General features: G+C 39.7%; 1 protein-coding gene across 1 annotated transcript in view; it reads left to right on the forward strand.

The window, feature by feature from the left end:
- Positions 1 to 23,292, forward strand: part of TMCC2 (transmembrane and coiled-coil domain family 2) — a 112,943-nt gene that overhangs the window by 17,851 nt on the left and 71,800 nt on the right. Inside the window, exon 3 of the mRNA XM_070745500.1 lies at positions 11,944 to 12,450. Coding sequence (XP_070601601.1) covers positions 11,944 to 12,450 — 507 coding nt within the window. The remainder of the gene's footprint in view (positions 1 to 11,943; positions 12,451 to 23,292) is intronic.

Here is a 23,292-nt window from a genome sequence, read left to right on the forward strand (position 1 = left end):
TGAATAGTAAGATTTCAAAATAGCAGTCTGCAGAAGTGGAATATTTCTACCATCTGCATCATGGCACCTGCTATTTTCATTAAAATAATATGCACGATGTGTTATTTGGAAATAGTTCCCAGGTTTTCATACATGCAGTAGTACAAATGACTAGTTTTCCAGCTGTATCCTTTGAAGATGAACTCGTTTCCTATCAACTGAAGCCTAAAAATAAATAAATAAATAAATCATTTCATCAAATTTTAAATTTAAATGCATCATTATATACCTATATTTAAGCATACTTCCTTATTTTTAAGCCACCAAACCCCATGCATCTATATCCATTCTGACAATTTGGATTTTTCTTTGCTTAAAATTAATACTCTTCACCAAGAGCCATTAACATTAACAGCATACAGTGTCAGAGTTTTTGCTATTGCTAACATCTGTAACATGCAGGGTGGAAGAATCTATTGTGTTTCGGCCTCTTCAGTTATATTTGTTTGGAAAATAGTTTAGGACCATCTTAGTTTCTGGAATGTCATGATTAGAAACTTTCTTGTTAACGCCACCTTTCAGGTACTGGATTTTGTTCTTGTATCAAGTTACTGGTATGCCTTTTTATACACTTGGTAGGGGGCTGCACTATTTATTTATTTATTTATTTGTTTGGATTTCTATACTGCCCTTTTCCATAGACTCGGGGCGACTTAATCTCTGAGGCACCATTATGATAAGATGTTTGGGAAAAAGACTTTCCAGAGTATACTGTAGTTCAGCGGTCCCCAAACTACGGCCCACGGGCCGGATGCGGCCCACTGAGGTCTTTTAACCGGCCCGCGGCAGCACACGAGATTTTACCGATTTATATAATAAGAGGGAGAAATAGAGAGGGAGAGAGAAATGAAGAGAAGAGATAGAAAGGGAGAGAGAGAAAGGGAGAAATAGAGAGAGGGGGAGAGAGAGAAAGTGTGAGAGATACAAAGAGGGAGAGTTAGAAAGAGAGTGACTGAGAGAAAGAGAGAAGAGAGAGAGAAAGAAAGGGAAAGAGGGAGAGATAGAGAGGGAGAGAGAAAGGAAGAGGGAGAGATGGAAAGAGAGAGAGAGAAAGAGAAAAATGAGAAAATGATGGAGGGAAAGAACGAGGGAGAGGAAAATGAAACAAATGAGAGAAAAGGAAGAGGGAAGAGAGAAGTGGAGAGGAAGGAGGGAGGGAAGGAAGGAAGGAGAAATGGAGTTTGTTGATTTAAGTTTAAATTTACTTGTTAATAAAGAAGTATAAATTACTTTATTACTTAATTATTAATTACTTAATTACTTATTACTTCTTCTTTATTTTAAATATTGTATTTGTTCCCATTTTGTTTTTTACCTTAAATAAGGTATGTGTAGTGTGCATAGGGATTTGTTCATAGGTTTTATTTATAGTCCAGCCCTCCAACAGTCTGAGGGACAGTGAACTGGCCCCCTGTGTAAAAAGTTTGGGGACCCCTGCTGTAGTTATTCACAGTTGCTAAAGCTCAATATAAGAGAGCTAAACCACCTTGCCTTTTGCACTTATTTATTTTATTAGATTATATATACTGCTGACTTCTGAAATACCCCAGTGATTTGCAACTTAAAGATAAAATCTTAAAGTGATGTTAAAAGTAAGGATATTAAAAATGAATGAAAATATGTATGAAGATATGCGTTTCAAGTCTTTAAAAAGTGAACAAAGTAGTGAGTTCTTCCACTGAGAAAGAAGTGGTGCAGAGAAGGTTCAGTCCCACAATGGGATTCTCCTCAGATTACCTCAGTTAGCATGATGGTTGGATACAAAAGCGGGACGTGGCATTGCAACAGCTTCTTTGTTATACTATTTGAGATTGAATAAGAGAAGCCAAGTGTAAATACTTTAAATTGGTACATTAAATAATGTTGCATTCCTGGGTTGTTTTGAAATCCAAAGAAGGCCTTTGTTTTTATGTCTCCAAACTGGCCCATTCATTATGTAGAGAAGTTTTTATAAAAACCATAATTGTTTAAAGTTTGCAATTTGGAAAGTAAGAGAATGAAATGGGTTCATCCCCTCCGTCGACCCCTTCCCCCCGCCCGCCAACCCACGGAGGAGAACTTCAATGTTTCCTCCGCCCTTGAGGAAATCCAGTTTGACGTCCCTGTTCTAGATCAGTGTTTCTCAACCTTTTTTGAGCCGCGGCACCTTATTCACATTTTCAAAATCCTGGGGAACATTGAGGAGGGTGGGGGGGGCTAAAGAAAAGTTTGGACAAAAAAAATATCTCTCTTCCTCCCTTTTGCTCTATTTCTCTCTCCCTCCCTCTTTCTCTCTCTTCCTTCCTCCCTCTTTCTCTCTCTCTCTCCATCCCTCTTTCTTTCTCTCTTCCTTCCTTCCTCTCTTTTTTGCTCTCTTTCTCTCTCCTTCCTTCCCTCCCTCTATGTCTTTCTCCCTCCTTCCCCCTCTCTTGCTCTCTCACTTGCTTTCTCTCTTTCTCTCTTGCTTTCTTTCTCTCTTTCTCTGTCTCTCTTACTATCGCTTTCTTTCTTTCTCTCTCTCTCTCTCTTGCTATCTCTCTCTTTCAAAGGACATTTGTCGCCGCCCCTGCCAGGGAAGCTCCAGCTGGGTGGTGCGGTGCCGGTGCCTTCGACCTGGAGCTCCCGCTCGCAGCCGCCGCCCCCGGCTACTGTCTGAAGCCACTGCTGCCGGCACTCTCCCACTGGGCCCCAAAGCTCATCTGCCACGAAGAAGGAAGGCGTGAAAAAGAATGAAGGCGCAAAGAATGAAGCTCAGCTTCCGATCTCAGAAGCTGAGCTTCGCGGCACACCTGACCATGTCTTGCAGCACACTAGTGTGCCGCAGCACAGTGGTTGAAAAACACTGGTCTAGAATCTAGATGATATATGATATAAATTAATAGATGAGTGATAGTTTCATGATACGCTCCAGGGTATAGTAATAACAAAGTAATCACAGATGCATTTTAGGAAATACAGTATTGTACAATGTTCTGAATGAAAGTGATACCAAGGCAAGGTTACAGACTAAAGAAAAGTGGGCCATTCAAAGACTCAATAATGAGAATAGTGTTTATTTGGTGAGTATATTCTAGAAAAAGTTCCAGTTCCAATCTATGGCTTATGGATAAATGTAATTTATACATGCATTCATACATGCATACATACATATCTCCCCAAATGCTGCTCTATTGCTTTATTGCCGTGGGGATTATTTCTGGGAGGGACGAGTGAAGAATGCAAGGAAATGTGCCAAAAGTATTGCAGCGCCACCTCCGACCCACAGAAATACAATTCCTGAAATGCCCAAGTTCAGCTATGGGAATACTTTAAAACATATTTAGAATTCCTTCAGATCCTGGGAGAAATATGACCTTTTATAGCTTCTTCTAGAACTAAAATGGCGTTTTAACAGAAAATTAACCCAAATCCAAATATGAATGCATCATAGGTGAGTTCCTTCCAGTTCGGACTGACCTATAGAACTGTTAGTAACTTGGTGGCCCCAGTCATTGGAACTGGCAGTGACCCTGGCCTGCCATGCCCCAAGCCAGTTCTCTCTACATCAGTGCCATCTTATTTTTTGCTTCTGTGCATGCTCAGAAACCTTTTTTTTACTACTGTACATGTGCAGAGGGTCATTTTTGGGAAGTGCAAAACATGCACTTCCGTTGCGATGTGAAGCGGTGGGGAATGTAAGTAGAATCCACCCCTGGAATGCATACCTAGAAAACATTACTCCATGGAAGTTCTTTTCAACAAAACTCTTGAGTCATATTAAGCTGCTACTACCATATTTATTATACAGTATTTATTTGAATCAACTGTATATGCAAAATATTTAGGGCAGGTTCACATGGTATATATTTTTTTTCTTCCATAGCAGTTCAAGGTTTTTGCTCCTGGTGAATTGAAGTTCTGTGAAAATTCTGAAAACTGTGAATAACATCAAGAGTTAGTTAATGCTTCCTCTAGCCAATAAAATGGAATGTGCTAAACCATCAATTAAGTGTGTTTTCTTTCCAAATCAGGGCAACCTGGTCTATCCAAATATGGGATGGAGCTTCTGCTAAATATAAATTTAACCATATCATTTAGTGTTCCTCTTCTGAATGTCAGTAGCTAATGGGGTAATAGAAATTCCCTTTCTTTTGCTCCATACAGAAAAGAGAGAAAAAAGTTATAGTACTTTCAGTTCTTGGTATAAATATTTGCTTAGTCATTTTGCAAAAAGTGTGAAGTGTCAGTATGGGGGGAAAGCTGCTTAGCCTTCAACATGTCAGTTTTCCTGATATAAATTTCAGTGAAAGCTGTAGTGGTTACAAGCAACCTATATTTATATTTGTGGCAGGGGTCAGGGAATAACAGCTTGCTTGATTTCAGAGATGGCGAGGCTTGGTAAAGTGAGAATGATGTGTATAAGCAAAACTGAATAGAGGGATTAAAAAGTAGTTATACCAATAGGGCTGCCTGTGAAATCTACCCAGAGAAATCTGAATTCAGGCTATGTGAGATAGGGCAAGACAATGATTCTTGTTACTGAAGTTCTATCCTGCCCCCAAATTCTTGGTACACAAAACTTAAATATTATAACATTGAATTTTGCAATTTGACCAGCAAATTTCTGAAATGGAATAATGATTATCTTAGCTGGACAGTATTATGGGAAGTGCAATGCTGGTGCCAGAATGGCATAAATACTGCAGATGGAAGAGTCCCAATCATATCCAAAATGAGGAAAAATAATATGAGTCTGTCTCTATTCTCAGTATATTGTTCCTTTGCATTTCCCCCTGTATTTTAAGGGAAATGAATCAGGTTTGCTTATTTTTTTTCATTTCTTTCAGCTCGAAAGGCAGTTGTTGAGTCATCCGGCTAAGGTTGGCAGGTCAGTGCAGCTGTTCTTCAATAAGATTTTTGCCATCAGTTTTTCAGTAGAGAAACATTTCCACATTTCTATCATAACATTCAAGGTTTGAAGTTCATAGAATCATAAAAATGCAAGGTTTGGGACGGACTTGGAGTTCAAGTACAGGTAGTCCTCATTTAGTCCTCGTTTTCCCGAACACCATCACTCTACTAAACAAATAATTCCCTCAACACTATCAGACTTTTTACTAAATCTGCACTTCTATTTCTATTAGTTTTTCTCATAATTCCTATTGTCCTTTTCCTCCAATTTAGGACTGTATGACTGTTACTTGTTGCTTGTATCCTATGATTTTTATTAATATTGATTGTTTCTTCATTGTTATTTGACCCCTATGACAATCATTAAGTGTTGTACCACATGATTCTTTTTCTTTTATGTACCCTGAGAGCATATGCACCAAGACAAATTCCTTGTGTGTCCAATCACACTTGGCCAATAAAATTCTATTCTATTCTATTCTAGTGACCAGTGATGAAAACGTGTCTGTATAACTAATCTTCACTTTTACTACCTTTTATTTATTTATTATTTTATTTATTCTTTGTCCAATATACAATACATATGGAAGAGAATAGACATTAAGTAATATATATAAAGATAGAAAGTAAAAAAGAAGAGAATATATGTGATATAAGAGATACGGAGAGAATATATATGATATATATATATATATATAATAGATAGATAGATAGATAGATAGATAGATAGATAGATAGATAGATAGAAAGAAACATAGAAACATAGAAACATAGAAGACTGACGGCAGAAAAAGACCCCATGGTCCATCTAGTCTGCCCTTTTACTATTTCCTGTATTTTATCTTACAATGGATATATATATATATATATATATATATATAGATAGATAGATAGATAGATAGATAGATAGATAGATAGATAGATAAGGAGAGGATATATATGATATATGAGATAAGGAAAGACAATTGGACAGGGGACGATAGGCACATCAGTGCACTTATATACGCCCCTTACTGGCCTCTTAGGAACCTGGAGAGGTCAATCGTGGATAGTCTAAGGGAGAAATGTTGGGGGTTGGGAGTTGACACTATTGAGTCCGGTAATGAGTTCCACGCTTCGACAACTCGATTGTTAAAGTCATATTTTTTACAGTCAAGTTTGGAGCGGTTAATATTAAGTTTGAATCTTTTATGTGCTCTTGTGTTGTTGCGGTTGAAGCTGAAGTAGTCGTTGACCGTAAGGACGTTGCAGCATATGATCTTGTGGGCAATACTTAAATCGTGTTTTAGGCGCCGTAGTTCTAAGCTTTCAAGACCCAGGATATTTAGTCTATTTTCATAGGATATTCTGTTTCGAGTGGAGGAGTGAAGGGCTCTTCTGGTGCAATATCTTTGGACGTTTTCGAGAGTGTTGATGTCTGAGATGTGGTGTGGGTTCCAGACAGATGAGCTGTATTCGAGAATGGGTCTGGCATAGGTTTTGTAGGCTCTAGTCAGTAGTGTGAGATTGCCAGAGCAGAAGCTACGTAGGATCAGGTTAACAATTCTGGAAGCCTTTTTGGCGATATTGTTGCAGTGGGCTTTAGGTCTATACAGCAAAGGAAAGCTAAAGGATAATCATAAGCACAATCATGGTTTCACTTAGCAACCATTTCACTTAAAATCACATGGTCCCACTTGTGGTTGTTGAGTGGAGTTCAACATCCAGTGCAGGAATTCATCATTACTTCATTCATAATAAGTAGTCATCCAGTCTATTTCTATAGCTCCTGTGAAGTACATAGCAATGGGGGGTGGGCGGTGGGGTGGGGATATTTTAATTGCTTTTAAAATAATAGACAGAGAGAGAGAGCGAACAAAACACTGACAATTAGTGTGATAAATTAGTGTGATAAAAATGCATACCTAGTTGAAGAAAAAAACTATTATTTTTTCCTCATTTTTGGGATGTGATTAGGTTTCTTCCATCTGGAGTATTTATGCCAATTCTGGCGTTAGCATTTCAGTTCTGTGTTACATAACACTCTATTTACTTATACATACATTGGACAAGTATGGAGCCCTTTTGCAATTCAACTATACTGTACTTCCCTCCAGCTTGATGTAGGCCAGTGGTGACGAACCTTGTTTTCCTCGGGTCCTGAAAGAGTGTGGCTGCTATCGCGCATGCGCAAGTGCCCACACCCATAATTCAATGCCTGGGGAGGGCGAAAACAGCTTTTCCCACTTCCCGGAAGCCCCCTGGAGGCCAGAAACAGCCTGGTTCCCAACTTCTGGTGGGCCCAGTAGGTTCGTGTTTCACCCTCCCCAGGCTCCAAAGTCTTCCCTGGAGCTGGGGGAGGATAAAAATGCTCTCCCGCATCCCCCCGGAGGCTCTCTGGAAGCCAGAAATGCCCTCCAAAAGCTGGCCCACAGTGAGCTAGGGCAATGGCTTGTGTGTCAGCAGATATTGGCTCGGTGTGCCACCTGTGGCACCTGTGCCATAGGTTCGCCATCACTGATGTAGGCTATTAATGTAAACTCTTTGGCATAGGTATTCAACCATCTTTATTTTTTTCTAATAGTAGCCTAGTCCAGGCCTCATTTTTGCCATCTTCTCTACTAGAATTGCAATGAAAGTTTGTCAAATGCTGTGTTAAAATCAAAGTACACTACATCTGCTACATTTCCCATTGCTGACTAATGTGGTCAATCTATCAAAAAAACACAAAACAGACATCGGGTCGCTTCGGTTTCCAACTGACCATTTAATAAGTAATATTCTGCTTAATATTCTGGTACCAATTCAGCAAGAAATATTACCGCTAAATTTCAGTATTTGTATTGTGAATGAACCCGTGGTATTTGTAATCAAATTCTGTGGGAATGTGAATTATCCAGGAGCAATGTATTTTTTCAAAAACAGTTGCTTCTCTGTCAACTATATGTAACCTTGTTAGTAAATCCTGACACTGCATGAAATTGGATACCACTGCTGTTTGCTGATATTTTGCAGATGTGCTGGGACTACAATAACCCAGCAGAGTCGAGCAGATGTGGGAAGTTCTGGGAGTTGTAGTTCCAACACAAGGCTGGAGGCCGACTTACTTGATGTGACCACTTATTCTCTTTCTGTGTTATGTGTCTTCCTGAATAATGTACAAAACAAAAAATTCAGCTGTTATTTATTTGTTTTGCTATTTAGTTGTCATCTGTCACTCCCAATCTACTCCCACCCCCATCCCCATTTAATGGAAAAAATGAGATTAAGTTAGTCTCTGTATGTTGCTGTCAAAAAACTTGATTTTCCTTCTCTGCAACCAACTTTGTCTTTTTAATGTTTGACTTTAGTTATTTTTAGAATGTGGGAACTGTTCACTTTGGTTCCCATGAGTCTTTTTAAGGCAGATGAAGAATCTAAATCCATCTTGTATCGTGATGGGAGAAATCTGTAGGTTTTGTAGTTCTTTTTTATCTTAGGTACACTGTTTCCATAGAAACACTATAAATAGGATAAACTTTAAATTATGATGTCCAAAGCAACAATTCAGTAGAGAGATTTCCCCCTCTTTCAAAAATAATTTTCTAAGATAACAATCCATAGGATATGAATGATGAAATATATCTTGTTCAAAACACCGGATTCTATTTTTCATACATCTTAGACTCAGATGTTTTGTGAAAGGCCAGTTAATATTAAATTCTGGACTTCTAAAATGCATATGCTGTTTATAAATACTAATGTAAAAAAGGGATGTCCTCAGTGAATCTTTTACTGCTAATTTATTTAACCGGCAAAAGGGATGTTTAGTGATTGAAATGCCAGTGTGTTTGCAATGACATGAAGCTGCTTCACAAAATAAATTATTATTCAATAATATTTGTATTCATAACAACAAGAACAGAGTTGGAAGGGACGTTGTAGGTCTTCTAGTCCAACCCACTGCTTGGTCAAGAAACCTTATACTACTTCAGACAAATGGTTATCCATCATGATAGGGTTGAGAATACTATAAAAGAGAATCATCCTTAATACATATTGTATATGTAATGGTATTGCTACATATTACTAGTCTGGTGCAGGAAGAGCTATTTATCCTACTTATGTTTCACTTCATAGGGTGAAACAGAATTGGAAACAGCCTGATCTATTTGTCATCTCAGGTTTTGTGGATTACTGTTCCAATCCAGAAATGTATGCATGCAGGTCATATGTCCACAACCAAATCTCAGAATCTCTCCACATTCATTGTAGAATGGATTATTAACTTGAAAAACTGAAAAAAGTAGAAGAACTTTAGAAAGAGGCAGGGAGGTTTGAAAAGTTTCAAAACTTTAATAAGAAAACAATAGCTAGACATTTATTGGAATTTTATAGCATTCTGTTACTCTCTGTTGATTAATCTCTTGTGCTGTAACATGATAACTGGTTTTGTATATGACTCTTGACTTGACCCATCATTAAGCCCTTTCTTGACCCATCATCAAGCCTTTTCTTGCTTCCTATTGCATCAGAGTGAAGGTTCTATACAAGTAGAAAACATTGATAGAAGAAATGATTATTGATTTATGTCCCACAATTTGCATCTTTTCCTGAATGCTTATTGCTTATTTTTATCATAAAATAATAACACCGCCATCATTGCTATTAAAAGGTAGCTTTACTTGGAACAGCTTATATTAGGGGTGGGTTCTAACTTACCTTGCTGTCGGTTCACTTCTTCTTGCTCCGAGTCCCGAGTCTTCGGAGAGGGGCGGCATACAAATCTAATAAATTATTAAATTATTATTATTGCACCACGTGGGTGCACATGCATTGTATACCCCATGCACCTGCGCAGTGCTGAAAACCAAAAAACAAGATGGCAACCCATAGGTGCTGGTAAGAGAGCCAGTTCAGCAAGAGGAGAGAAATTTCCGCTATCGGTTCTATAGAACCTGTCCGAACAGGGAGCAACCCATCTCTAGTTTATGTCTATAATCTCATTGGACTTTACTTGTGAATATTGTAGGAACTTTCCTTTCCTATTGGTTTTTTTATTTATACAATGTATCTCCATTAGGCTTATTTTCCAATATCTGTAACCTCAGCAAGCCTTGTGGTTTGGTAAAAAATAAATGAACCTACAGAGCACGCTGCTCTTCCTTAGAATAACTTCTCCCTTAGGCTTTTCAGATTCTGACTTTGGCAATAGCTGGTGCCAATGGAGAGCAGTAAAGAAACAGAAGTAGAGCTAACACTGCATACTGTATGTAACAGACTAATCAAGCTTTTGGGGCTGCTTTATAATTAAATTATACTAAGAAGAGCAAAAATAAATATTTCATTTGGAAATATTGTTAAGGTAAATCAAAACAAAAGTGATCACAGTATTGTTGTCACACAAGTTAGACTTTAGAGTGTGGATTCTGTGAGCTGCTTTGATATTCAAAATATCCAACCCTGGATATACCTTACCATGCCATGTTTCAAATGACACACAGCAATGATGATTGACTTTCATGATTTAGTAAGTTTGCCATCGTATAAGAAATGTATCTTTAGAAGGAACAATATACTAATCTGAAAGAACAAGTGACAATATCAATATGTAAATCTAGGGGAAGCAGGATAGGAATGGAGAAGAATACTGAATGGTGATGGTATATAAACTACATTTTGCTATATATATTTTTATGCTTATATCTAACTCCTTGGGCTGATTATTTCTTTTCTATGCCTTTACACTTAAGCATTAATCCTCGCCCTCCTCAGAGTTTTGATACCAACAGCCTTATAAGAAACTGTGTTTTCCTACCACAACAATTTTTTTTTTATTTATTTATTTATTTATTTATTTATTTATTTATTTATTTATCAGATTTGTATGCCGCCCCTCTCCATAGACTCGGGAGGGCTCACAACAACAATAAAACAATTCAAGACAAATCTAATAATTTAAAAACATTTAAAAAAAACCGTTATTAAAGCAGACATGCACACAAACATACCATACATGAATTGTATAGGCCCGGGGGAGATGTCTCAATTCCCCCATGCCTGACGGCAGAGGTGGGTTTTAAGGAGTTTACGAAAGGCAAGGAGGGTGGGCAGTTCTAATCTCAGGGGGGAGCTGGTTCCAGAGGGTCGGGGACGCCACAGAGAAGGCTCTTTCCCTGGGACCTGCCAAACAACATTGTTTAGTCGGCGGGACCCGGAGAACGCCAACTCTGTGAGACCTAATCGGTCGCTGGGATTCGTGTGGCAGAAGGCGGTCCCTGAGATATTATTAGAATAGTTATAGTAACAGAATCTTACAAGTCCCAATATGGTTCCCTCTTTTTCCCCCTTTTCTCTATCATGATGGAGGGAGGGGAGTTCTCTGAGAATTTTTATACAACTCTTTTTTGATATGGGCTCAAGTCACTTTATCTGACTGTTGCCTTGGTAATGGATCTTTCCTGTCTCCATCAAGGCCTGCCTCTTTATTCTCTGCTCCTACTTCTTCAGCACATATCTCTGACTGTTGCTGATGTCACCCCTTCAAGATGAACCATACAAGGAAACAGACGACACACAAAAATAGAACTAAACTTTATTTAGATAAGTCTGTTCACATGACTTCCTCTGGGGGAGTCAGATGAGGAGCTTTTGCACCTTTTTAGATTTAATACGTATTTTTTCTGCGCTTGGCGTTTTCCTACTGGCCTCTGGATTCCTTCTCCGTGGTTTTTTTCCATAGCACTCCATAGCCACTGACATTGGTACCTTTCAAAGGGGGAACAATGTACTGTATTCTCTATTGCAGATAGGCCAACACAGGAATCTACTAATGTGATGAAGAAGCATGCTATCCAGGCTTCTTGGTTATAATGTGCACTTCATATGGATGAAATCTGGACTTCAAAAGAATAACACCAGACAGTGACAATAGACATTTGTAAAATTGTGTTTGGGGGTGGCATGGACAGGGTGGGTTTCTTCATATTTTCATATTTCATCTGTGTTTTGCAACAAATTTTATGTAGCTCCTTCCATAACTATCTTTCCAATATTTTGTCTTCTTTCTTGGGACAGAAGATACAACAGCTGTCTGAAGGTTCTATGTTTGGACATGGATTCAAACATCTTTTCCATAGTCGTAGACGATCCCGGGAACGGGAGCATCAAAATTCCCAGGAGTCATCCCAGCAACACCATGGAATGTCTGACCATGACTCCCCTGATGAAAAAGAACGCTCTCCTGAGATGCATCGTGTGTCTTATGCTGTGTCTCTCCATGATCTCCCTGCTCGACCCACTGCCTTCAACAGGGTGTTACAGCAGATTCGCTCCCGTCCATCCATCAAGAGAGGAACCAGTTTGCATAGTGGCAGTCGCCGAGCCAAGAGTGGCTCTGTAGAACCACAAAAAAGCAGTCCACACCTTGTGCGTAGAGCTCCCCAGGATAGCAGCCTGACAGCAATCCTGCATCAACATCAAGGCCGGCCAAGATCTTCATCTACTACAGACACTACTATCCTTATGGCTGAAAGTGGAAATGTTTACCTTCTGACAGAAGAGTCTGAATGCCTCACTGACAAGGTAAGATTAAATGGTCATGGCTTTGGTAAAGCTTAGAAAAAAATGGGAGACACCATTTGTACATTGCTCAGTTCTACATCACTGCTGGATTTGTCATAGATAAGAAAACTGGGCCCTAGAATCCAACTTTGTTTTTTAAAAAAATATTTTTATTGATTTTTATAATATAAGAAAAACACACAAACAACATATAACAAGTGCTCAGTGATTGTGCCCACCAGCAGACAAACATTCGCACCGCACCACCAATCGGGGATGTTACTTATATAAATCGTTTTAACCCAAGAGCGAAATATTTATTTACATATTATAAAGTGATTCCAACTTGTTTCTTATAGCTAGAATCCAACTTTGTTTTTTAAAAAAATATTTTTATTGATTTTTATAATGTAAGAAAAACACACACACAACATATAGCAAGTGCTCAGTGATTGTGCCCACCACCAGACAAACATTCATACCGCACCACCAATCGGGGATGTTACTTATATAAATCTTTTTAACCCAAGAGCGAAATATTTATTTACATATTATAAAGTGATTTCAACTTGTTTCTTATAGCTAGAATCCAACTTTGCAGGACAAGTATTTAAAGTTAAGAGTATACGTATACCTATTAAGTGTATGGCATTGATATGTATACACAGATATTTGATACTGGAGATTTAGCACTTCACTTTTTTTCAAGAAAATGAGAAATATACAGCATTCAGCCAAAATCATATACATCTGTTCAATGTTTAAGAAAACATTGAAAATGTTTCTTGTTTCAGGTGAATTATGCAGGCCGTGCTACAGGAGGTAGAGATTTTCTCCCCATCCTCATTGCACAAATCAAAATTTAGGGCATGCTTAAACATTTTCCCTGTAAACATGCTCTAATGATTATACTATTTATGCATTCAGGAAATATTGTTAATATTGTTAAATTGTATTCCATTGCCTTTACAGCAAACTTGTGTTATATTCATCATATACAGTATTTCCCAATTGGGAAGGGTTACTTTGATGCCTATACCAAGAGACAAGGGGTGGAGCAAAAGCAGTTGAAGTTACAACTCAAGAAAATACAATGGAATCTGGGTGCCCTTTAAGGACTGAATTATTCTAGAAATTTTCAGGGATTACATCAGAAGTTTTGAGTATTGAATTTAACACACAGTTGGTAATGGAGGAAAATTAGCTTTTTTTAAAAAAAAAAATCTGACCTTTCAAAGACATTATTTTCAGTCAATTTTCAATTATGAGTGACCATGTTACATAGTGTTTTTTAATGGCATAATTCTTATGGCAGTATCTTTAATAGATAACGGCTATAAGAATTATGCTATTAAAAAAGAATGACAATCTAAAGCATTTCAACTTACTTAACAGATAGCATATAGAAACTGATTTCATAGTTACAGTTGCTTGCCTTAGAGGAATTTGAATTTTACTCAGTGACTCATCTTTACATTTTGTTATTTTGACCATCTCGTCTGATGAAGAGTTCTAAAAACTAAAAATATCTGTTGCTCTAGGTAAGGTACTACTTGTGTACTTCTGTTGCCCTTGGTAAGGTGCTACTTGTGAACATATGAAGTCCAGGTTGTACTGTTGAATTCTTAGTGCTATCTGCAGATTACTATTTCCCTTTGTTTGGATTGTTTTTCTGTATTGCATGAATATTAATTTGCATGAACAAGAGATTTATTTGGATTTTTATAAACTTGTAGATTAGCTAGTAATTCCAATTTCAGAGAATGATTCCCCTCATGTTCTCTATACTCGTAGTACAGCATAAGAGGCAATCATTACATCTTACCTTACTCAGCAAATGAAGTTCCCTAATAAGAGACCCTAGTTTGCTCTAACTATTCTTTTTGCAGTTGAGTGCAGTTAAAATATTTTTGTTGAGAACCGTTTGGGAATATTCCATAAAGCTAAAGGTCAGCAGTCACTACAAGCTGTTATTAAGGCAGACATTGGCATTGGTAAGAAATTATAGTTCTACTGAACTTCTATCAAAGAAGGCCAGTAATTCAAAAAGAAACATTTTGATGAAATAAGCATATCTGTCTTTAATTCATTATTAGGATCTTAGCTATTTTAACCTTATCAGACAAGGAATACTTGGGAGTTCAGAGAGGACTTGGAAAAAGATTAGGGTGTGAATGTTAATCAAGTTGCTTTGTCTGACTCATAATGAATTACCCAGAAAAAGGTAAGTCAATATCACAGGAAAAATGTATTCAATTTTCTTGTTGCAACTACTACTACCTGCCCAGGGCAACAAAGGCAAAATATTTTGCTATGTTTTTCAATATAGGGAGTATTACAAATGGCATGTGCCCGCAATGGTGGTAGCTACTAACAAACAGATCTACATACAAAGAGTTCAATACGCTGTTTGATAATTTGCACCTAGGACAGACTGATAAGCTTGAATGACTTTACCATCTTATGCCCATATAGGGTTTCCAGACTAACTCCCTATTTGATTCCCTTCATTCAGCTCAGCCAGTTTGTCTTTGACAAGAAAATGTATATTTTCATTAATCCATCCATTTTGCCTTCTACTGATGATTTTACAAAATCCAGTCATATTCTTTTATATTTTTAAGAGGGTTTCTTGGCTTGCTGCTAGTGAAAGACAGGCAATAAATAATGTAGCTAAGGACAAAATCTGGACAAACCCTTATCTCCAGTGTGTCTTTTTCAGTGCAGTATTGTAGTTGTTTTTTCCTTGAAACTTAATTGTTCATACTTACAAAATTCTGGATCTCAAATAGTGGAGGGGTTATAAACCTTCCAGAGAATATGTCAGAAATGGAACTAGGAAGTCTTGATACCCAATTTTTGGGTGTGTTGGTTCTCTGTGGAAAGGGAGATGATGGTAATAGAACTGGAAAACTGCAGAACTCTTCCTAGAATGACAAGAAGGACGTCATCTCATTTATTTCCTAAGACTGAGGAGTGTTGATAAACAAGCCTTCCAACTTTAGTTGGTTATTTTCAAGGAGGCTTAATCAAATGCTTAGCAGAGAGGGACAGGCACAATAAAATTATCTCTCTTTTTTTGGGGGGGGGAGCAGTTAAGCATTCATGTACCCAACAGTGTCCCAGCAGTTCCTTGTCATAATTTGTTAGCCATAAATTCTATGCTGATGTCATAAGAAGATGGCATTTTTCTCTTGCTTAATCCAGCCTAGTACAGTGTTCCCTCGCTTTTCGCGGGGGATGCGTTCCAAGACCGCCCGCAAAAGTCAAATTTCCACGAAGTAGAGATGCGGAAGTAAATACACTATTTTTCGCTATGAACAGTATCACAAGCCTTCCTTTGACACTTTAAACCCCTAAATTGCAATTTTCCATTCCCTTAGCAACCATTCAGATTATTACTCACCATGTTTATTTATTAAAGTTTATTAAAAAAAATATTTATTAAAGGCAGACGAAAATTTGGCGATGACATATGACGTCATCGGGTGGGAAAAACCATGGTATAGGGAAAAAACCCGCAAAATATTTTTTAATTAATATTTTTGAAAAACCGTGGTATAGACTTCCGCGAAGTTTGAATCCGCGAAACTCGAGGGAACACTGTATTTGCTAAGGACTCAGCCGCCCAGATTCCTCGGAGAGGGGCGGCGTATAAATCCAATAAATAAATAAATAAGTAAGTGAAGTGTGGAACAAAAATCAAAGATTCCATGAAGACACCCCCCCCCCCCCCCAGTAAACCATTCAAAACCATATTCCTTTCCTCATGTTCTTTGTAGGACTATATTTCCACTTATTCACAGAGGAGCTAGTACTGGACTCAACGTGTTACTTTATCTGTCCTTTCCTTTGGTATGTAGGTGACTGTTCATTATGGACAGTTTCCTTGGCAGTCCACTTTCAGCTCTGCTAATCTGTCCAGTGGGGGATATGACCAGTTACCTTATACTAATCTAATAATAGATTAAAATTGAGGGTTTTTTTTAAAAAAGGGGGGGTATTAGTCATGATGTATAATATTTGTAGAAATTATATCCAGAACAGTGATGGCTTACTAAGATTCTGAAAATTAACCATAGACTAGCTTTTCAGTTCGGTTACTGATTTTGGTGCATTGGACAAGTGACATTTGGTCTCACGGCTCTGCATGGTGGATGCCACAACAGAGCTTTTTTTCGCTTGAAAGGCAAGAAGAAGTCTCAGGTGACAGGATCCTGTTTCCTGTTGATACCATTCAACAAGCAGCAACCTCCAGTCAACCTGATTTATACCTTCAAAAGAAAAGGAATCAGAGAAGAGGCACAGATGGCTCACGACTGCTGCAATTGTTCCTTAAGTACAACTGAAATGAATTTCTTTTTGCATGTCATGATCGTTTGATCTTTGTGTGGATTGATGTTGTAATAGGAAACAATAGCATTTGCATTCCCTTCTCTTATTTCACTCATTGTTTGGTGTACAGGTAGTCCTCAACTTAACAACCATTTGTTTAATGACCAAAGTTACAAAGGTGCTGGGTAAAGTGACTTATGACCTATTCTCACACTTAGGATTGTCCCAGCTATCCCCATAGCCATGCAGTCAAGTTTCATGTGCTCGGCAACTGGTAAGTATTTACAATGGTTGCAACATGCTGGGGTCCTGGGACTGTCGTTTGCAACCTTCCTAGGGAGCTTCTGACAAGTAGAGTTAATTGGGAAAGCCAGATTCATTTAAAGACTGCATGATTCCTTTAACAACTGCAGTAATTTTCTTAACCGTGGCAAAAAGGATGTAAAAATGAGTATGATTCATTTAACAACTGCCTTGTTATTAGAGTGTGTTGCAAAATCAAAACCAGAAGAACACAGAGATGACTGATTCAGCTGAATTCTATAAACATAATAACTGATACATTTATAATACCATTAGCAGAGTTCTTCTTCAAGCAGTTACAGACAGCAAAGAACAGTTACATTTCAGCAGAGTTCAGAGAGAGAGAAAGAGAGAGGGAGGGAGAGAGAGAGAGAGTACAGAGTGGACAGGGAGCAGTGTGGGAATGGAGCCATGCCCAGCCTAAGTATTCAGTTTCGATTCTCTACACAGACTCAGAAATGGTTAGCTCCCGTTGGCTGACTTAGTTGCTATGCCTATTCATTGGCTAACCTTGTTACAACCGGCGGTCCCAGTTCATGAATATCTTAACACTTATTTGTTTGTTTGTTTGTTTGTTTGTTTGTTTGTTTATTTATTTATTTATTTATTTATTTATTTATTCAATTTTTATGCAGCCCTTCTCCTTAGACTCAGGGTGGCTTACAACATGTTAGCAATAGCACTTTTTAAACAGAGCTAGGCTATTGCCCCCACAATCTGGGTCCTCATTTTACCCACCTTGGAAGGATGGAAGGCTGAGTCAACCTTGAGCCGGTGCTGACCTTCAGATCTACAAGTCAGCTTCAGAGGCCTGCAGTACAGCACTTGTTAGCAATGAAAATGTTGTGGTCGTAAGTCTAGGACTATAGCAAAAAACTAGTGTTGGCAAATACCATCTCTGGCTGGTTCCAGAGTGGGGTGAGAATGGAGATTTTGCAATATCCGTCCCCCAGGAGTGGGGAAGGAATGGGGGGGGTAGTATTCTTTCCCTGCCACGCCCACCAAACCATGTTCACAGAATCGGTAGCAAAAAAAAATTCACCACTGAAATTTTTCTTTTTCATCTGATTTCCATTAGGCAATGGAAATGCTGAGTAAATAATGCGGAATCCGAATTGGACCAGCTAAGCGATGTATAATGTGGAGATTATATTCAACCTGTTTTGGTGAAGATTGCATTCCCCTAAAATTCTTATAGCTCAGGAGCACCAGAAGACTTATCTACTTTATTTGTTAGTCCAGATTGCTTCTGTGAGCAAGGAATGCCTTTCCTCAACTGTTACGTCAAATATGAGTACTCATAGCTTGATCATACTTGTCTGTACTTTGATAACATTAAAATAGAATAGAATAGAATAGAATTTTATTAGCCAAGTGTGATTGGATACACAAGGAATTTTTCTTGGTGCATATGCTCTCAGTGTACATACAAAAAAGTTCATCAAGAATCATAAGGTACAACACTTAATGATAGTCCGGGTACAAATAAGCAATCCAATAATATCAATATACAGTGTTCCCTTGATTTTCGCGGGGGTTGCATTCCAAGACTGCCCGCGAAAGTTGAATTTCCGTGAAGTAGCGGTGCGGAAGTAAAAACACCATTTTTGGCTATGGACAGCCAAAAAGTACCCCACGCACCCTTTTTCAAGGCAGCGCAAGGAGCCGGGCTTCAAGTTGGGGGCGGGGAGCGACGAAAGTGCGGAGGCCGGCAAAGATTGTTTTGAATGTCAGTTGCCTCCGCCCCCCAGTGCCTCCGGCCCCCTCGCCGCTACCCCCCCGCCCGCCCGATTCGCCCCTCTCAACGGCTTTCTTGGGACACAGGTTCTCCTGCAGCAGCGCTGGCGGCTACGGCTTCTCATCCTCCTCATTCGGCCGCTCGCCGCTCTGAGCGCTTTGAGAATGCCCGCCCCGCCCCTCTCACAGTCCCTTAGCCGAGAGCGCTTTTGTCCCAGCTATCAGCGAGGGGGCTGCAGGAGAGACAGGGCAGGCGTTCTCATAGAGAGGGAGAAAGAGAGAGAGACAGAGAGCAAGAGGGGGGAGAGTGGAAGGTAGAGAGAGAGAGAGAGAGAAATGATAGAAAAAAGGGGAGAAAAAAAGAGAAATGAGAAAATGATTGAAGCAGAGAATGAAGGAGAGAAAGAGAAAGAGAGAGAGAAGTGACTCTTGGTGATGACGTATGACGTCATCAGGTGGGAAAAACCGTGGTGTAGAAAAAAAACCACAGAGTATTTTTTAATTAATATTTTTTGAAAAACCGTGGTACAGTGGTCCCCCGATTATCGCGAGGGTTCCGTTCCAGGACCCCTCGCAATGATCGGTTTTTCGCGAAGTAGCAGTGCGGAAGTAAAAACACCATCTGCGCATGCGCAGATGGTGTTTTTACTTCCGCCGCAGCAGCGAGGAGCCGAAGATTGGGGTTTCCCCGCCGCCCACGCAAACTCCTCGCTGCTGCCGCGCCCGCCGCTTGTCTTGTCCGCCCGCCACTTGTCCGCCGCCTGCCTTCCTGCGAGCCCGCCGCTCGCCCGCCCTTCACCCGCCCACGCCGTTCGCTCGCGCCGCTTCCCAGCTGAGTCCTGAAGCCAGAAGGCAAAGGCGAACTTCCGCGTTTGGCTTTGGGACTCAGCTGGGAAGCGGCGCTGGGGTCTCCCCACCGCCCATGCAAACTCCTCGCTGCCGCTCGCCCGCCCTTTGCCCGCCCACGCCGTTCGCTCGCGCCGCTTCCCAGCTGAGTCCTGAAGCCAAACGCGGAAGTTCGCTTCAGGACTCAGCTGGGAAGCGGCGTGAGCGAACGGCGTGGGCGGGCGAAGGGCGGGCGAGCGGCAGCGAGGAGTTTGCGTGGGCGGTGGGGAAACCCCAGCGCCGCTTCCCAGCTGAGTCCCGAAGCCAAACGCGGAAGTTCGCCTTTGCCTTCTGGCTTCAGGACTCAGCTGGGAAGCGGCGCGAGCAAACGGCGTGGGCGGGCGAAGGGCGGGCGAGCGGCGGGCGCGCGGGCAGGCAGGCGGCGGACAAGCGGTGGGCGGACAAGACAAGCGGCGGGCGCGGCAGCAGCGAGGAGTTTGCGTGGGCGGTGGGGAAACTCCTCGCTGATGCCCGCCGCTCGCCCTCCCGCCAGCAAGAGGGGGAAGACCCAGGGAAGCCGCCCAGCAGCTGATCTGCCCGGCGCCATCTATGCATGCGTGGCCATAGAAAAAAGGGCGCGCATGCGCAGATGGTGTTTTGACTTCCGGGTTGAAAAATCGCGATATAGCCTTTCGCAATGATCGGGATCGCGAAACGCAGGGGATCACTGTATAACCGTTTGGCAAAGTTTGAACCCGCGAAAATTGAAGGATCACTGTAAATTGTAAGAATACAAGCCACAAAGTTACAGCCATACAGTCATTTGTGGGAAGGGGTGGATGATGGGAACTATAAGAAGATTAATAGTAGTGCAGACTTAGTAAATAGTTTGACTGTTGAGGGAATTATTTGTTTAGCAGAGTGATGGCTATGCATTATATTAATTATTAGATAATTATAATGCATACTTGAGGCTCACTTTAGATAGCTTTTGGAAGTTACAGTTCTTAGTTGCATTTTCAAGGACACAAGGCACCATATATAGTGCTTTCTCCTCCTTTTTTCCTCACAGCAATCCTGTGATATAGAAGAGACTGAAAGAATGTGACTGTTTCCAAAATCCCAAATGAATTTTTGTGGCTGATGCTATTTTAGTTTTTTTTAAAGGACATGTTTACATTTTTAACCCATCCACTGGGAACACATTGGGTGACTTGTGGAGTACACCAATATAATTCACAGGATTGCTGTTATACTGTACTGTGTATATAAAATGAAGGAAGAAAGTCATTTTAGACAGTCAGAAGAAAATACATTTTACAAATCTAACCATTTATAAATCTACAATAACAAATAAGTGAAAGGTTAAATATAAAACAACTCACTACCCTAAGTCAGTTGAGAAGGGCAGCATAGAAGTCAAACAAACAAACAATAAAATTATGAAATCCCAGTGACTACCAACAAATAATTAAATCAGCTAAAGACAAAATAAAGTTAGTTTAGTTATTAAAAATGAGTTGAAAAATCATATTAATTTTATTTATCTGCACTGAAACATCATATTTTTCCATTCCATTTTTTTAAACTGAGATTCTACCCAACAGTCTATATTAGGAACGTGTGTGTGAGAGATTGGGGAGTGAGCATCTGCTTGGGCGTAAACTGGGCAAAGGAGATCATTATATATTTTAACATTATATTAACAACAGTAAGTTGCTATATTATGCTTTAAATGCACATGCAAATAATGCATTGCTGTGTAAGTTTGCACATGCATTCATATACGCATTCTCAAGTCATAGTCGTATCACCAGATGCGGTTGCAAGCATGCACAAAGGTGTATATATACACACACAGAGCAAAAAGAGTTGGCTGAGATAGTCTGTAAATGCTGTAAGCAAATGTTTGAGTAATACCTTTACTGCTGCTTTGCTACTAGCCTTTATGTGCCACATTCAAACACTATGCTTCTCATTCTCAGTGTGGTACTTATTGACCTTGACTGCCCTAGAAACTGAGAAGAGGCTGGAGCAGTCAAGATACATGATTCCAGTTTTTCTTTTCCCTTGAGAAGAATTCTGTACATCTGCTTCACAGAACTGGCTTCATCTTCCTGCTGGCACTTAAGCCTTCAGGACAAATGGCCTGTTAGAGGCATCGTTTCTAGGACAGCTCATTTTTAGCTGTGCTGGAAAGAACACCAAAGCTTGTACACAAAAATAGAAAACTCTGTGTGATGTACACTTTTGCTGTAGCGGTGGCAATTAAGCAATAACAAGCTTAATATGCCTGTTAATTTAAAAGCTCTATGACAGAGGTGCAAGGTTATGGCCATCCAGGTAGTGATCTATTTATCTGTTATTTAATTCTGCTTTATCCTTATGAATACAATGATTACGGTAATAGTTATACTCTATCAGTGCTGTGAAGATGAACTACTTTCATTCTAGCAGCTCCACTCAATGAACCCAGTCACTTGACATTTTGTGATAGTACTGAGTTACCTTGTTGGCAACAGTTAGAACCCTCCTAAAACCCTCCTAAATATTTGTAAAGGTGGATATTAAACAGGTTTGAGATCCTTATTAACTTCTTTTTGTTAACTAGAATTTTTAGGTTTCGTGCGCAATCCCTTTGTATTCAGGGAACTGCATTATAAACATTAACAGATTTATCTGTTTGCTTTGTAGCAGGTATGGGACATGGGGCAGCCAGGGAAACAAATATTTATTTATTTATTTACTTACTTACTTACTTACTTACTTACTTACTTACTTACTTACTTACTTACTTACTTACTTATTTAGTCCAATACACAATGAGGGTTTTAGTGGGTATATATCTATATACACATAGTAAAATACATGATGAAGGTTATAGAGGAGATACTCATAGTAAAATATATCTAAGAAAAAATAGAAAAGAAGATATAGTAATAGAACATATCAGTGAAAGAATAGAAGAAGAGATATAGGAATAGAAGAAAGGTATAGGAGATATAGGAGAGCAATAGGACAGGGGACGGAAGGTACTCTAGTGCGCTTATGTACGCCCCTTACTGACCTCTTAGGAATCTGGAGAGGTCAACCGTAGATAATCTAAGGGTAAAGTGTTGGGGGTTTGGGGATGACACTATGGAATCTGGTAATGAGTTCCACGCTTCGACAACTTGGTTACTGAAGCCATATTTTTTACAGTCAAGTTTGGAGCGGTTAATATTAAGTTTAAATCTGTTGTGTGCTCTTGTGTTGTTGTGGTTGAAGCTGAAGTAGTCACTGACGGGCAGGACGTTGCAGCATATGATCTTGTGGGCAATACTTAGATCTTGCTTAAGGCGTCTTAGTTCTAAACTTTCTAGGCCCAGGATTGAAAGTCTAGAATGGGGCAAATGCAGAGTAAGTATCCTGCCAAATATCATGTGTGTTAAATCTAAAGACTCACTCATAGGCATATGGACTCCTACAGAATGTTTATTGAATACAGCAAGAAAAGAACAAAGTACTAAACAGCAGAACGAATCAAAGAAGAACTCCTCAGCTGAGTCTTGTGACAGCTCTTTCATAGAGAGCTGTCAGACGCGGCAGCCAATCCAGCACTTCCAAACTTTCCCTTGAAACAGCGCCCAATCAGGAAGCCTCTGGCTGTTGCTGGGATGGAAT

This window comes from Erythrolamprus reginae, chromosome 3 (assembly GCF_031021105.1).
Source record: "Erythrolamprus reginae isolate rEryReg1 chromosome 3, rEryReg1.hap1, whole genome shotgun sequence".
NCBI classification, from domain to species: Eukaryota; Metazoa; Chordata; class Lepidosauria; order Squamata; family Dipsadidae; genus Erythrolamprus; species Erythrolamprus reginae.